This window comes from Thunnus maccoyii, chromosome 11 (assembly GCF_910596095.1).
Source record: "Thunnus maccoyii chromosome 11, fThuMac1.1, whole genome shotgun sequence".
Classification (NCBI taxonomy): domain Eukaryota; kingdom Metazoa; phylum Chordata; class Actinopteri; order Scombriformes; family Scombridae; genus Thunnus; species Thunnus maccoyii.
This window is the reverse complement of record NC_056543.1, coordinates 16,921,657-16,935,159: the sequence shown is the minus strand read 5'-3', so window position 1 is coordinate 16,935,159 and position 13,503 is coordinate 16,921,657. Positions and strand designations below refer to the sequence as shown.

General features: G+C 42.5%; 1 protein-coding gene across 2 annotated transcripts in view; it reads right to left on the bottom strand.

The window, feature by feature from the left end:
* tanc1b (tetratricopeptide repeat, ankyrin repeat and coiled-coil containing 1b) overlaps positions 1-13,503 on the bottom strand; it is a 110,734-nt gene continuing 97,231 nt past the window's right edge. For both annotated transcript variants that reach the window (XM_042426522.1, XM_042426523.1), the window contains exons 16-26: positions 12,552-12,788; positions 12,115-12,300; positions 11,235-11,313; positions 5,029-5,162; positions 4,685-4,808; positions 4,354-4,529; positions 4,031-4,163; positions 3,191-3,282; positions 2,515-2,661; positions 1,806-1,906; positions 1-1,694 (exon numbers count right to left, since the gene is read on the bottom strand). In XM_042426522.1, the coding sequence (XP_042282456.1) occupies positions 101-1,694; positions 1,806-1,906; positions 2,515-2,661; positions 3,191-3,282; positions 4,031-4,163; positions 4,354-4,529; positions 4,685-4,808; positions 5,029-5,162; positions 11,235-11,313; positions 12,115-12,300; positions 12,552-12,788 (3,003 nt within the window). In that variant the 3' untranslated portion in view covers positions 1-100. The remainder of the gene's footprint in view (positions 1,695-1,805; positions 1,907-2,514; positions 2,662-3,190; positions 3,283-4,030; positions 4,164-4,353; positions 4,530-4,684; positions 4,809-5,028; positions 5,163-11,234; positions 11,314-12,114; positions 12,301-12,551; positions 12,789-13,503) is intronic.

The following is a 13,503-nucleotide window of genomic DNA, read 5'->3' as shown; positions in this document are numbered from 1 at the left end:
TGGGGCTGGTTTAAAAAAAAAAAAAAAAAAAAAAAAATTAAAACAATTATTTTTGCTAGTGTGTGTGCGTTGTGGACTGTATGAGATAGAACAAATATCTCTACACATTCGACTCTATAAATGATCGCTTTGGTTTCATAGAAGCTATGTGAATGGCAGGATTATCTCGGGCTAGGCCAGGCTGCTTGGGCTTACTGTCCATGAACGTGTGCTGCATCGCCAGTGCTGGCTTGGACTCTTTGTAACAGTTGGTGGCTTGGCAGAACTTCTCTGTGAATTCCTTGGTGTGCATGCCGTTTTGTAAGCTACTCATTGCCATAGCACCCTGAGGTGACGGAGGTTTGTGCTGCTCCTGATAAGTGCTCACTGTTTTGGCGTAAGGCAGCTCACAGTCGACAGGCTGCAGGCCCATTGTTGACATGTTGTGACACACCAGACCGTCAGAGGAGTGGTTCAGCCAGCTGCGGCCAGCAGACTGCAGGCTCTGATGACTCTGCAGAACGTGGTGCTGCTGCTGTTGGATTTGCTGTTGTTGGAGCTGTTGTTGAAAGCGTGCTGTCTTGTCAGTTATGCCCATGAAGGGTCTGGGTTTGTACTCTGTTGCAGAGCTGGCCTGCTGGCTGTGCTTTGTCTTGTCTGAGATCTTGGTGCGGACGTCAGGTCCCAGCTTGCCGCTGTCTGATAGACTGCTGCTGGAGGCCAAGCTGCTGGTAGAACTAGACACACGCATGCTGCTGCTGCCTCCTCCCTGCAATCCTACTGCACCACACATCCCTTCCTTTCCTGGGTCGGTATGGTTTCCCTGGGGACCAGGACCGGAGCAGGCCAACCCATCCAGAGAGGATGCAGAGTGGGCTGATAACCTGTCTTGTCCCAGACCCTTGGAGCTGCTGCAGGATGAGTAGGAGGCCTGGGAGGAATGGAGGCTCTCTTTTTCACAACTGTGACCCATGGAGGTGGAGGCAGCTGCTAGTGGCATGCGGTTCTTGTAGATGGGCTCGTCAGATGGGAGAGGCAGAGGACTGATGTCGATGCCCGGTCCAGGCTTCAGCATGCTGGACATGTGTCGGCTGGGTAAGGGACTGGAGGGAGCATACTGGGATTTGGCCCCTGTTGTGCGGCCCCCCACAGCCCCGCCACCAGCCTGCATGGAGCTCATATGCTGGTTGGTCTTGACTATCTGGGCTTGCTTGGTGGGCTGTAGGACCAGGCCCTGTTGGGCCTCCCGGTGTTCTCGAGGGTACCGGTGAAGGGGAAGCCTGCCGGGGCCTGGGGGTGAGCTGGGGTTCAGACTCTGGTGACCCAGACTATTGCTGACAGGCTCAGAGGGTAAGACTCTGTTGAAGGGGAAACTGTTCTGTGACCAGCAGGCCTCAGGTGTCCTGTCATGTTGCGAGGTCGCCTCCTCCTCTTCCTCCTCTTCCAGGATGTCTCTTTGGCCTTCTGCGTTCCTTGCAAGGCTGTGCTCTAAAGGGTCCTCTTGTCCTTCGTCTTGTTCCTGGTCAGACTCGTGGCCTCCTGATGCCTGGCCGGAAGCAGCCGCAGCTGCAGCCCCAGCGAGGCCTCCTTTGGTCTGAGTGCGCTGCATCTGTTTACACTCTTCCTCAACTCGAGCCAGCAAGCGACGGATTTCGCGGTTATTTGGGCACAGCTTGGCTGCTTCATGCAGGTCAGCCAGGGCCGCCGTAAACTGCCTGTGGATGGAGGAGAGAATGGAGAGAGGCATTGTTAGCAGATCCAGACTTCATAATTCACCATCAATAGTAAACAGTTGTGCTGGTCTGGAGCTGCGCTGAGTAGTTTACCTGCTGCTCCTTTTAGCTCTTGCACGGGCATAGTAGGCCTCATAGGATTTGGGTTTCAGCTCCAGTGCTTTTGTTGCAAACTCCTCAGCCATCCCAAAGTCCTATAAAAGGATAAGATATTCAACAACAAAAATGAAAATTTAAAATAAACATTAATATTTGTCCTTGTTGCTGGTTATGTCTTATTAATGCAGTTTGTTGCTTTGAGGGCAGTTTTCTTCTGTTTTCTTTGTTTCACAGACATTAAAGTATTTTTGAACACTTAGTAATGGCAGAAATTGACAAATATTACCTCTCCGGCACTTACGCAGGTAAACTGGTAAACAGCTGACTGAACAGACGAGATTTGAGGAGCTTGAGTCCACTGCCCAGTACATTTGTAGCTTCCTGCCCACCTCCTCCCTGTTGCCATCTGAACACTAACAAGCTTTCCCTGCCTACACATGGTCAATTCATTTCATATGCTGGAGTCCTAGTCACAGATTTATTTATTTTTCTCTAAACATTTAAAAGAATTGCTCAAACTACCCAGAAAAGTCTTTTGTTCAGCAAATATCCATTAAGAGATGGATGATATTGATATTCATTACACTGATTGAGTGAAGATGTGGCCAGTGAAATGCCATATTTTAAGTTACTAAAGGATCGAGCTAAAAATACAGCACTGCCTGAGGAGCAAAGAAAAAAACGTGTCTCGTGAGAGGCTTACATTGGTTTTTCTGCGACAGCGGGAGAGATTGAGGTACAGAGAGACCCTCAGGTCTTTAAATGCCTTCAGGTCATCGCCAAAGCCTTCTCTAGGAAACTTCCTCAGGGCGTACTGGTACCTCTGGGCTGCCTCTTTCATCTTCCCTTTCTGGAGGACACATGGAGGGCAAACACACGCAGTGAGGAAGAGGACAGGACCAGAAGGAAAAATTGGAAAGAAGCAGGACAAGGTATTCACCAGATACTCCCCCACAATAGCTGTTTCTCTGGCTCAAGCCCTCCCTTCTCATCAATCACACACGCAACACACAGACAAGCTCAAAACACACACACACACACACACACACACACACACACACACACACACACACACACACACACACACACACACACACACACACACACACACCTGACAGGATTGTCCTTTCTGCCACAAAACTCAATCTGTTAAATGTCAGGCATCGATCATGGCTCCTTTGGTAAGCGGTGCGGAACATACACATCCATTCAATTTCTGCATTTAACTGAGTCAGAAAAAGATGATAATCACCTCATTTTTAAGCTGAATTTAATTATACTTTTCACTGCTTGGCATCATTTAATAATAACTCAGGCTACGTCTGTCTTTTAGTGCAGCAGAGCAGCTTAGGCTCTCTGACATTTGCACAACACTGTACCTTGTAAAGCAGGTTTCCTTCCTCCATCAACTTCTGAAGAAGGATGATAAGGATGTCAGGCTTGGAAGTAGCCATGGCCCAAGCAGCGTTCCCTGTGGGTGCATGAGAAGAAAGAAAGAGGTCGACGGAGACGTGTTAGGTCGTCAATGTTGGTGCCAACAGACGGTCGCTGTATTCTCTGGAAATTGGTACAAGGTAAAGTTACCTAAAGATTGTACCTGATCGATCGTAAGGAGACGCTCTGTGGCCTTAGTTTATTGAAAGCAGTCAAGAAAGAGTTAGGAGGGAGAGAGTGAAGAGAAAAGAGGTCATGCAACAAGAGCAGTCATTTAAAGTGAAAGGAAAATGTGTTTCATAGTGTACTTTAGCTTTTCACTCGACTTCAAGCCTGCAGATAAGCCGCGGACTGAGATAGTGCTATGAATGTCGTTTAGGTGGGAAGTCACATTCTTAAATTAGCCGAGCAGCACACGAAGGAGAGAAGGAAGGACACACACATGCACTGACATACCAGAAGAGCGAGTGAACAGCGGTAATGGAAACAGGGTTTTTCCACAACATTCCACAAAATTACTCTGAGCTTATTCTTAGATCCATGAGATACTGAGCAAGACAGAAATGAGCTTGACATAGAGACAAAACAAAATACTGAGTGTGTTTCATACACTACGTTCGCCGAGGCGTAAGAGAACTGGAGCAGACCACAGACAGTTGCTAAGGACTGGAAGAGAAACAGCTGATTCTTCTAGTACTTATGAACTCATGTGCAGTAAGTGTACAACGCGGTAGGTTTTACACTCACTTACATGGACTTGGATTTTTGAAAAACAATGTTCTTACCCAGCTTGGCCCCCTTCTTCAGCAGAGTCACCACCACCGACGTGTTCCGACAGCCTATGGCCCGGTCCAGAGGCCTCATCCCACTATAGTCCACATGCTCTATCACTGCTCCTCTTTCCACCAAATACTGGACCTATTTGAGACCACCGACAGTTTAAAAACACATAAACACTGCAGAGACTGTCAAGAGCTGGACTAACACACAGCGGTATGTGTTCAATAACGGCACAGGGATGTTGTCAGTTAAGGCTACGTGAAGGGTGGGTTGGTATGTGGTGTGTTCGGAGGTTTTCAATAAACTTAAATTAATTTCAGTCACGTACAATCTCTGCGTCTCCGTAAAAGGCAGCAAGGTCCAGCGGAGTTCGTCCATTTTTGTCTGTGTGGTCGATGACCGCACCCTTCTCCACCAAAAACTGCACTACGTTCTTATGTCCTTTTAAACATGCCCAGCTGAGGGGTGTCAGCCCCTCCTTGTCCATCGAAGTCAAAGATGCACCTTTGAAACAGACGAGAGTCATTAAACATTTCATATGAAAACACTCTGCTAATTAAATACATCCAAGTAATGAATGTGTAAAGCCTTGTAATTTCTCTACTCTGGCATGAGACTAACGGTGGATGTTATGTGGTGGCGATGCTGTCGGAGCTCACCTTTGGAAAGCAGGAACTCAACGGTGCTCAGGTGACCCTCACAGGCAGCCACCATGAGTAAAGTCCTGCCCTGCTTGTCGCTGATGTTAATGTCAGCACCGTGCTGCAACAGCAGCTCTGCAATCTAGGAAACAGACAAAAAACAGTCAGAGAACAGACATCAAACACATCCAAGTGCGCATAGTTCATACACAGCAGGGACATGTCCTTGTTTCCACATATTTGGACAAGAGTTATCTCTAAGGGCAGGTGATACATCCTATATGGTTTGAAATACTACACATTGTTTGAAAATGATTTGAGGGAGTATAAAAAGCTGAGAATATGGAGGGATAGTGTCTCACCTGCCAGTGTCCCTGTCTGACCGCGCAGAATAGAGGAGACACTCCCCTCCGGTTGACCTGCTGCACCACTGCCCCTTCCTCCAAAAGGAAGCTGCATACTTCCATCTTCCCCCGGCCCGCTGCCGCCGTCAAGGCTGCAAAGAGGACGCTAAAGTTAGTACTGATGTAGGACACAGGAAGAAGTGAAGATAGATAAGAGTGGAATTCAACCCATCCACAACACGACACCAAACAGTACACAGAAAGTAACGCTGTTCAGCAACAGGTCTGTAACGTTGAAGAAAAAGGGAAACAGAAAAGCTCAGATATAAATAGTGTTTGCAATCCCTCCTAGCAAAGATGAGTAGAGAAATGCCGGCTAATGTCTGGTGCTAATTGAGTTTAAAAACAATTATGTTATGCTTATTAAACTCATTAAATTCTTGCCTCAAGCTCCCAGAGCCGTGTACTGAGAGATGAGAATTCTATGTCATTTTATGCATCAGCAGACAAACATTAGACAACAAAGTCAAACAATTCTGTTCAACACCCATTTCTTGTTTGTATTTTGTAAAGTTTTTAGACAAAGATGAACTGGAATTAACGGTCTAATTTATTTTAAACAAAAAGTCAAATACTAATTATTGCTTGTACTCAGGTCTTGAAAGAAAACAAAGATGAAATGTGTGATGCTTACAGTTAATCAGTGGCTGCTGATGTATGGCAGCAGATGTGTCGGTCTTAAATGTCCAAATAGAGTGAGATCCATGGTAAGAATCTGAAGAGTTCTGCTCTGAGATTCACCTCTGAGAGATTTAAGTACCGCTGAGCCTCCATATCAGACTGACATTATCCATCTGGATGAACAAGTCATCAGAGCCAAAACACCCCACCCTCCATCTGCGCAAAATATGGATATCCTCACACACACACACACACATATACAACACAGCAGAGAACAATGACTGAGCAGCTAAACTTAGGCTGTGTTTGTGCTTCAGGGAGCAGCGTTAGCAGCACCTGGGTTACAATGAAGATATATTCAACAGCTGTTTGGTTTGATGTTCAAAAGTGACCCCGTTTTTTTTTTACATAACTCATTCTATTCTTGGAAGATTTCATGCCTTTTGCTGTTCACATCTCGTTAACAGTATTTATTCAGCTCTTCAACAACGTTCTTTATACTACAAAGCACTTCAGCATTCCTACTCTTCAGAGGAGGAGCTTCCTTTTCACTTTGGTCATTCATTGTGTCGTTTCACCTGATTTTATCTTATCGAATTTTTTGTAAGCTATTCATCAACCTTGTTTCAACTCTGTGCTACCTCTTGCCAACTCATCTCATACCTCATACCATAGCCTGCCGTAACAGTGTCTTCGGGAGGAGATTCTAAATAACTCTCTGATAAACAGATTTACAAAGTAAACATAATAACATCCTTATCCGCCACCACTTAACCGCCAGGCTGGAGAAACCCAAGAACAGCAACGACGTTGTGACCTGGCATTTTAACTACAGCTTTGAACCCAGAGCCTGAAATCATAGCAGATAAACAACCTGGAACCTTAATTACCAAGACTGACAAATGCTAAAAAACACGCATACAATTTATTCTAACTATAGATTGGGATTTTTCAATTTGTCCTTGCTAATAGCTAAAGCTTTTAATACTTTTTCCCAGGGTGTTCAGAATACATCAACAACTCAATTAAGTACGATTCAATAATTGACAGAATGACAATTACAAAAGGTTGCAGGCAACTTTTAAAAGGCAACACAGAGACATTTATTGTGATTTGTAAATTTCCCTTTGCCCTCCTGGTGACAGAGCAGATGCTAAATTACATAAAAAAAAACACATTTGTACTGAGCACACAGGCATACTGGCCTCTGCATCCACCTCTGAGAACAAAATGTAATGTCTATAAAGTTTGATTTTACTGCTAAACTGCTAAAAAAGACAGATATTTGTGACAAGAAATGAGCAATATTTCCTACAGGAAAGGTTTGTGACCATTAATCCTTATTTAGGTCAATTTCTTCATATAAAAAAAAAAGAAATTTCTGTACAAGTATGATCATTTGGATGAAGAATCTTTTCTACAGAAGGTTGATAAATGAGGCCCAAAGATAATTGTCTCATCAGAAAACTGTAAATGTTGTTGATTTCAACACAAACAGTAAAAGTGCAGATGTTTTGGAAGTGTGACAATGCAGTCTGTAACACTTTCACTTGTAATTAATACTTAATGCGTGGACCTACAGTATAAGTATTGTGGCATTACACTACTTGAATAATAAACTTGCCAAAATTGATTCTAACACCAGTTCAGAATGTCCAAGATGCCTCCAAAGTCCAGCTTGGTCATAAGCCATACAGTATGTTTTGCTCTTGTTAGTCTCTGAACAGATCCTGGGGGCATATTTTTGAGGCATTTACACAGATACAGAATGCAGGAAACAAACACAAGATCATCCAAGCACTGCTGTTTTTGTAGTGTCTCCCCAAACACAAAAATTATGGCATCACAAGCAAAAGCCATAACGTTTGCCTCATTACTGTACAGAGATTGATTCCTCTCCAATTCAAGTCGGACACGCTGGGTGGAGGAGATGAATATCAATGTCACCACTAGAAAATTTAAGATATAACAGTCTGGGTGTTATCAATATGTCAGCAGATATTAGTGACTTTAAATGAATCCCCTTTATCAGCTCTTATATAAGATGTGAACCAACAGTATCATTGTTTTGTGATACATTCACATATGTTTGCTACTGTATATCTTCATGTACTCATATATATATCTATATATATATTAGATTCTTACTTGTACATATATTCTTTCTCTTGGATTTATGTTTTGTTTTTTCTCTCTGTCTGTTCATCTAAAGTTTTATGTCAGACGTTGTGTCATACACCAATCTATAGAGCCCTAGAGGGTTGTGTAGGAAGGGACTGGGGATGGGGGAGGGAGGGATTAAAATGCTTTAAGTGTTTTTTAAACAAGTGCAGGTGTTTGTCACTTGCTAGTATAAAGCGTATCTTTTCCTCAGGCACCTGAGCATTCCCACAAATAGCAGCATGGGTTAGCTTGCGCTGTGCTCTTATTATGCAGTATGAACACTTGCCGTCTGTGTGCATATGGAAGAAAATAGCAGAGCCTTGTACAGAAGAAGAAAAGACCTCAAGTGTATTTTATAGACAGAATTTATTAGTCCTCTGCGTGTAAGCCATCCTAACTAATAAGAGCAGCAGGCAGCCGTTTTCCGGCACATGTAGACTTCCCAGAGCCTTAGTCTTATGTTGTGGAAGCACTCCAGAGAGAGCTATAGCAGCATGGACAGAACATTTAAACTCCACACGGAAAAGCCCATCACCATATCACCAATTAGCAAAGAGTAAGCAAGCACTTACTGCTAAATTGATTACGAATCCAACCTCAAAGAAAAGGATTTAATCATTTAAATGAATTCCTACCATAACAACAACTGGCTTCTACATTTGCCAGAAGATGTTTATATGTTTATATTTTTTATGACGCCATGCAATATGCCTGAGAATGATCTATACATGACTGTACATACCATAAAGTAGAAACAAAGCAAAAAAAAATCATACCATTACTTATGATATACAAAAGATTACACTTTCATAACACTAAGCAACACCAGTATCTGTTGGTGTTTGTCTTGAACCAATCCTGCTGCTGTGTGTTCACACCGAGAATGATTATGAGGAGTTAAATTACCTTTCTTTGCATAACGGGGAAGTGTTTTGCATCTTAAGAGGGGATTTTAAAAGATGGAACTTGCATGGATGTGCAATCCAATCTGTCTCTAAACACAGGAGACAGTAGATCTATTTGCATAGAGATGTAATATTCCACTGAATTTCAAATATGAAATACGTTTTTTCAGAGACAGGTTGTTATCAGAGAATTGTTATAGAGACAATGTTGAATGGTCACTTTTTAAAGGGGATATTGCAGGGACTTAGTTAGTTTTGGTATTTTTTGCAGTAGTGCTACCAGGTTGGATTATTAAATCTGAGCATGGAAGGCCTAAAAAAGAATTTGAGGTGAGACTGCAATTTAATATACCTCTCAGTGCTAATAATGTCCGTTGTTAGCATAGTTATTTTTTACTGCCTCATAGTGAACTCCTCTGAACTCTATCTGTATCATTTTATGTCTCATAAAGGTCTTCTAGGCTGGGCATGACCCAATGGACAAAAATCCACATTATGGATGTCAACTGTGTTTACTAACCTATTTCCCACGAATACAGATGGGCTCTGGCCTCGTTTTAAATGAGTGCCTGGTGGGCACAAAGATATTTGAATATGCGTTCATGTCAAGGGTTTGGGAGTCTTTTTGTTTCAGGTCAGTGGTGCAGCAGCCTCACGTCTTTCTATTGCTCCCTGTGACCTGCAATTTCCCTCGTTCAGGACAGATGCCAACAGGGTGCTAGCTGTGACATAACATTCACTGTGTGCATAGAGGAAAGAGGTAAATACTGGACTGCAGCTACATGTGGCTCCAATATTATGATGATTATTATTTACAGCAATAGTCAAGGACTTTATACAATCTAGGGTACACATGAGGCTCAGTAATATGCTTTGGATAAATGTATGTCTTCAACAGTGATGCAGGCGTTGTGATTGCACATGAACAAAGATCCTAGTCATATCAGAGGAACCAGAACAGCAGTTCCATAGAGGAATATTTCAGAGGGACCATCCTTTGTCCCAGGACTGTAACAAGGTCTGAAGTCCTGCAGTCATTTAGCAGGGCAAAGGCACCAGTTAACCACAATGTGGACAGCCTCTCAGCTGATAGGCTGACCTACATTCCTGCCGCACCAAACTTTTGGTGCTAAATACCACTGGCTTACAACTGCGAGAGACACAAAGAGACTATTATTAAAATGTTCCTTTTTATATCTACTCCAGCATGATTGTGCACAAAAAGCATCAAACACTGTTGTTAAATAAGAAAGGGTGCGATTTGGAAATTTATAGCTGTGGATCACTAAACTGAGAGCAGAGGTTTATACTGAAGATCTGAGACAAAACAAAATGTGTCCAACATTTCAAAATTCAATTCATGAGAAATACTGTAGCTCTGGATGTGCTTGAAACTTACGTAATGCATCAGAAGTATTTTTAGCACTAAACCAGAAAACGAAGCACACTTCTGCCTTAACTACATATGTGTTTTACACTGTTTGTATTTCCAGGCTGGTATTTTAAAGGATATGTGTCTGGTTGTGTTGTTCGAATACATATTCTTAGGACCACTTCCTTGGTGTACACTGATAGTGACTATAATGCACGGCGACATATGGAACATTTATCAGCACATCAAATCTGCAATGGCAACACATTCAAGATCTCTGGACCCTTCCATAGTGTGTGATAATACTGGAGACGTGGCCTTGCAGTCTACCGTGTACTTTCTGTCAAACCAAATATCATCATACACCTGATAGTCACCTCCTGCATTTAAGCTGCTGCTCTACATAGCTTTTTGCACCCATTCCTCAACTAGTTTCAAATGGCTTTGAGCAAGACCATTAACTGCAGCCACCGTCCAAAACATCATCTTCTGATTGTCAAAATCTGTCCCCCACTTTCTGTCATCACTCAATTTTAATCAGGCAGAAGCGCAAACTTATCAGTAGTCCCAAAAACATTCTCAGAAAAAAAAAGATTCAACTAATATCTACTTAATATGTAACATAAACATGCTTAGGAGCCTATAATCTATGTCATTCAACAAATGTCCCTGGAACATCTAAATCTGACTGAATCTGTATAAAACAGATGGTGGAGAAACTTCAAAATGTCCAAACTGTTGTCGGCATCTAAACAGACAGAACCGAGGGGATACTGGAGCTAAAATCCAGTGGGCATGTTGGAAAAAGATTGCTAAGAGGAAATGCTGTGTTGACCAAACTCTAAGTAGAAACCCACATGACCACGATATGTAATGCTTTTACCAGAAATCACAGGACAGAAGAACGTGGAACAGCCATTAAAATGCGCACACATTCGAGGTTGAGCGACCTCTGCATCAAACATGGAGCATTACTGTGCAGGAGGGATATACCAGACCTTCTACTGCAGCATACGATTACAGCAGCGAGGTCCAGAATGATAAAACAGCAGGTGATGATACAAGGGAGTCATGTAATGCAAAAAAGATGGATGAAAACATACCTGTCTCTCCCCACAGAGTGTCATGGCTATCAATTTGCACGGTATGCTCATCATTCAACACCAGCAAGCCCCTCACAACCTGCCAAAAAGAAACTTAGATTAATGACGTACCGCTTCAGCTCCAATAAACCTTCAAAAGGTTAGACAACATGCTAATTTTGTAGCAGAGTAACAAAAAAAAAAAAAAGGCAACAAACTTCAGCTGATCAAACATGGTGCTGCCCAAGCAAATGATTATTACAGTAATTAATCACAGTAAACTAGAGAACGGCTGGTTCTTGAACCACCGTATGAGGTTATTTGAGTCGAGTCTAATCTGTAATACAAGACTGTTTTGGGGGTCTCCTGCACGTGGGTTCACAGCGTAACTTGGCCCAGTTGTGTTATTCTAAGCTGGGCCAGAGGATCCCATTGCAGCTAATGAGGAAGCCAAAATAAACCTTGAGCCTACATCGCACCTGGGCAGCTGAGGGCTCTGCACTGTGATCGATCCCTGACTCCTGTTTTCAGATTCACAAGGCAGAACAACACCTCAAACCTTAAGTCATCATCACTGAGAACAAGATGTGCTCTATTTTTTTTTTCATAGTCCCCCCTGCTTTCTGAAAAAGCTGAGATTTGTTGTTGAAGATTGTTGTGAAAACACACTGGAAACAAAGGTGTTGCTATGAAGTATGGAGAAAAAAATACAGAATTCCATGTAGTTTGCATTTCTTTGCAATATACAGTATGAATTTTATATGTACAGTTTTTTCTGTGAAATACATCTATTTTTGTAGTAACAAAGAGGACATAAAAACCTCTCCTTAGTTGTATTAATTACTGTGTGGGGGGACTGGTTGTGTGTGAAGTAAAATATGTGCATGTGTATCAGTCAGACCTGTGTGTGTCCCATGCTGCAGGCTGCTATCAAAGCTTGCTGCAGGGCTTTGTTCTTCAGAGCGCAGTCCTGCTGCTGCCCCTCAGCACTCCACTCTAGCTCCAGCAGGTACTGGATAATCTCTGGGTGTCCTCGCAGAGCAGCATGGACTAGCGCACATTGGCCACTCTTATCTACATGATCAACCTGGAAGAAACACAACATTATTAGCTCTACTGCACACACACACACAATATATGCCCAACACCTGTGGTACATATTGTATCTTTGCAGTAAATAGCTGTGAGTTATGTGCTGTGTCAATGCGATCGAGCAAAATCTGTATAGGTAATCATGACTTTACCCTAAAGACTGTCCAGTTTCTATCATCAGAAGGTAGATAGTTCTAACTCAGCTTTATTTGCAGCAGCAGAGAGTCACAATTTTTAGCCACTCACCTTGGCCCCCCTCTTGCAGAGCAGCATGACGAGTCCCAAGTGTCCTGCAGCAGCTGAGAAGCAGAGAGGATTCATGCCATTTTCAGACACCACGTCTACGCTGGCCCCAAACTCGAGGAGCAAGGAAGCAATTTCCTGGTGGCCGAGGTGGCACTGGACGCAAATTACTGGCGCGTTGTTCAGCACCTCGGTGCGGTAATTCACGTTTGCTCCACCCAGCATCAGCAGACGGCTCACCTGATGAGCAACGCAAACGCAGACAGCTGGTTTGGAACAGTTTTATCAAAGTGGTACCATCTGTACTGTTGTAGTATCTTCAAACAAAACAAAACATTAAAATATGTATTTCAGTGTGTCCTCTAACTGGATTAAAGATCATTTTATTGCCAAAATGAGGAAACAAAAAACACTGACATAAATGTGCTGCCTCAACTATCTTCAAAGGTTGATAAAATATTCCACACTGTTTTGACAACATTACAGAAATACAATCCAGACATCTTTAGAAAAAATGGGATCTTGACTAGAATTGAAAATAAAGTTGAACAATACTTATCCACACATCTGTGCTACAAGATCAGTGTTGGTAAAACTATTTTATAAGGCTATAAATTGTACTAATTTATACATTTTAAGGATCTTTAGATATCATGGTTAATGACTGATCAAACAGCAGCAAAATCTAATGATATAGATATATGATAAATACATTTTCTTTCCCCAGTGTAACTCATTTCAGAGCAAAAGCTTATATTGCTTCAGCCTCATCATTCAGTAGAATGCGGCCATATTCTACTGAATGCAATTATTAAGTGTGCTATTCTTTTCCATGACGAGGAATCAATAATAAACACTTAGTAAAACAGAGCGACAAAGCCAAACGAGTATTCGACAACAGAAAATGAAACTGTTTATTTGTCAGATCCACTGCAGAATAAATTAACAGCAATTC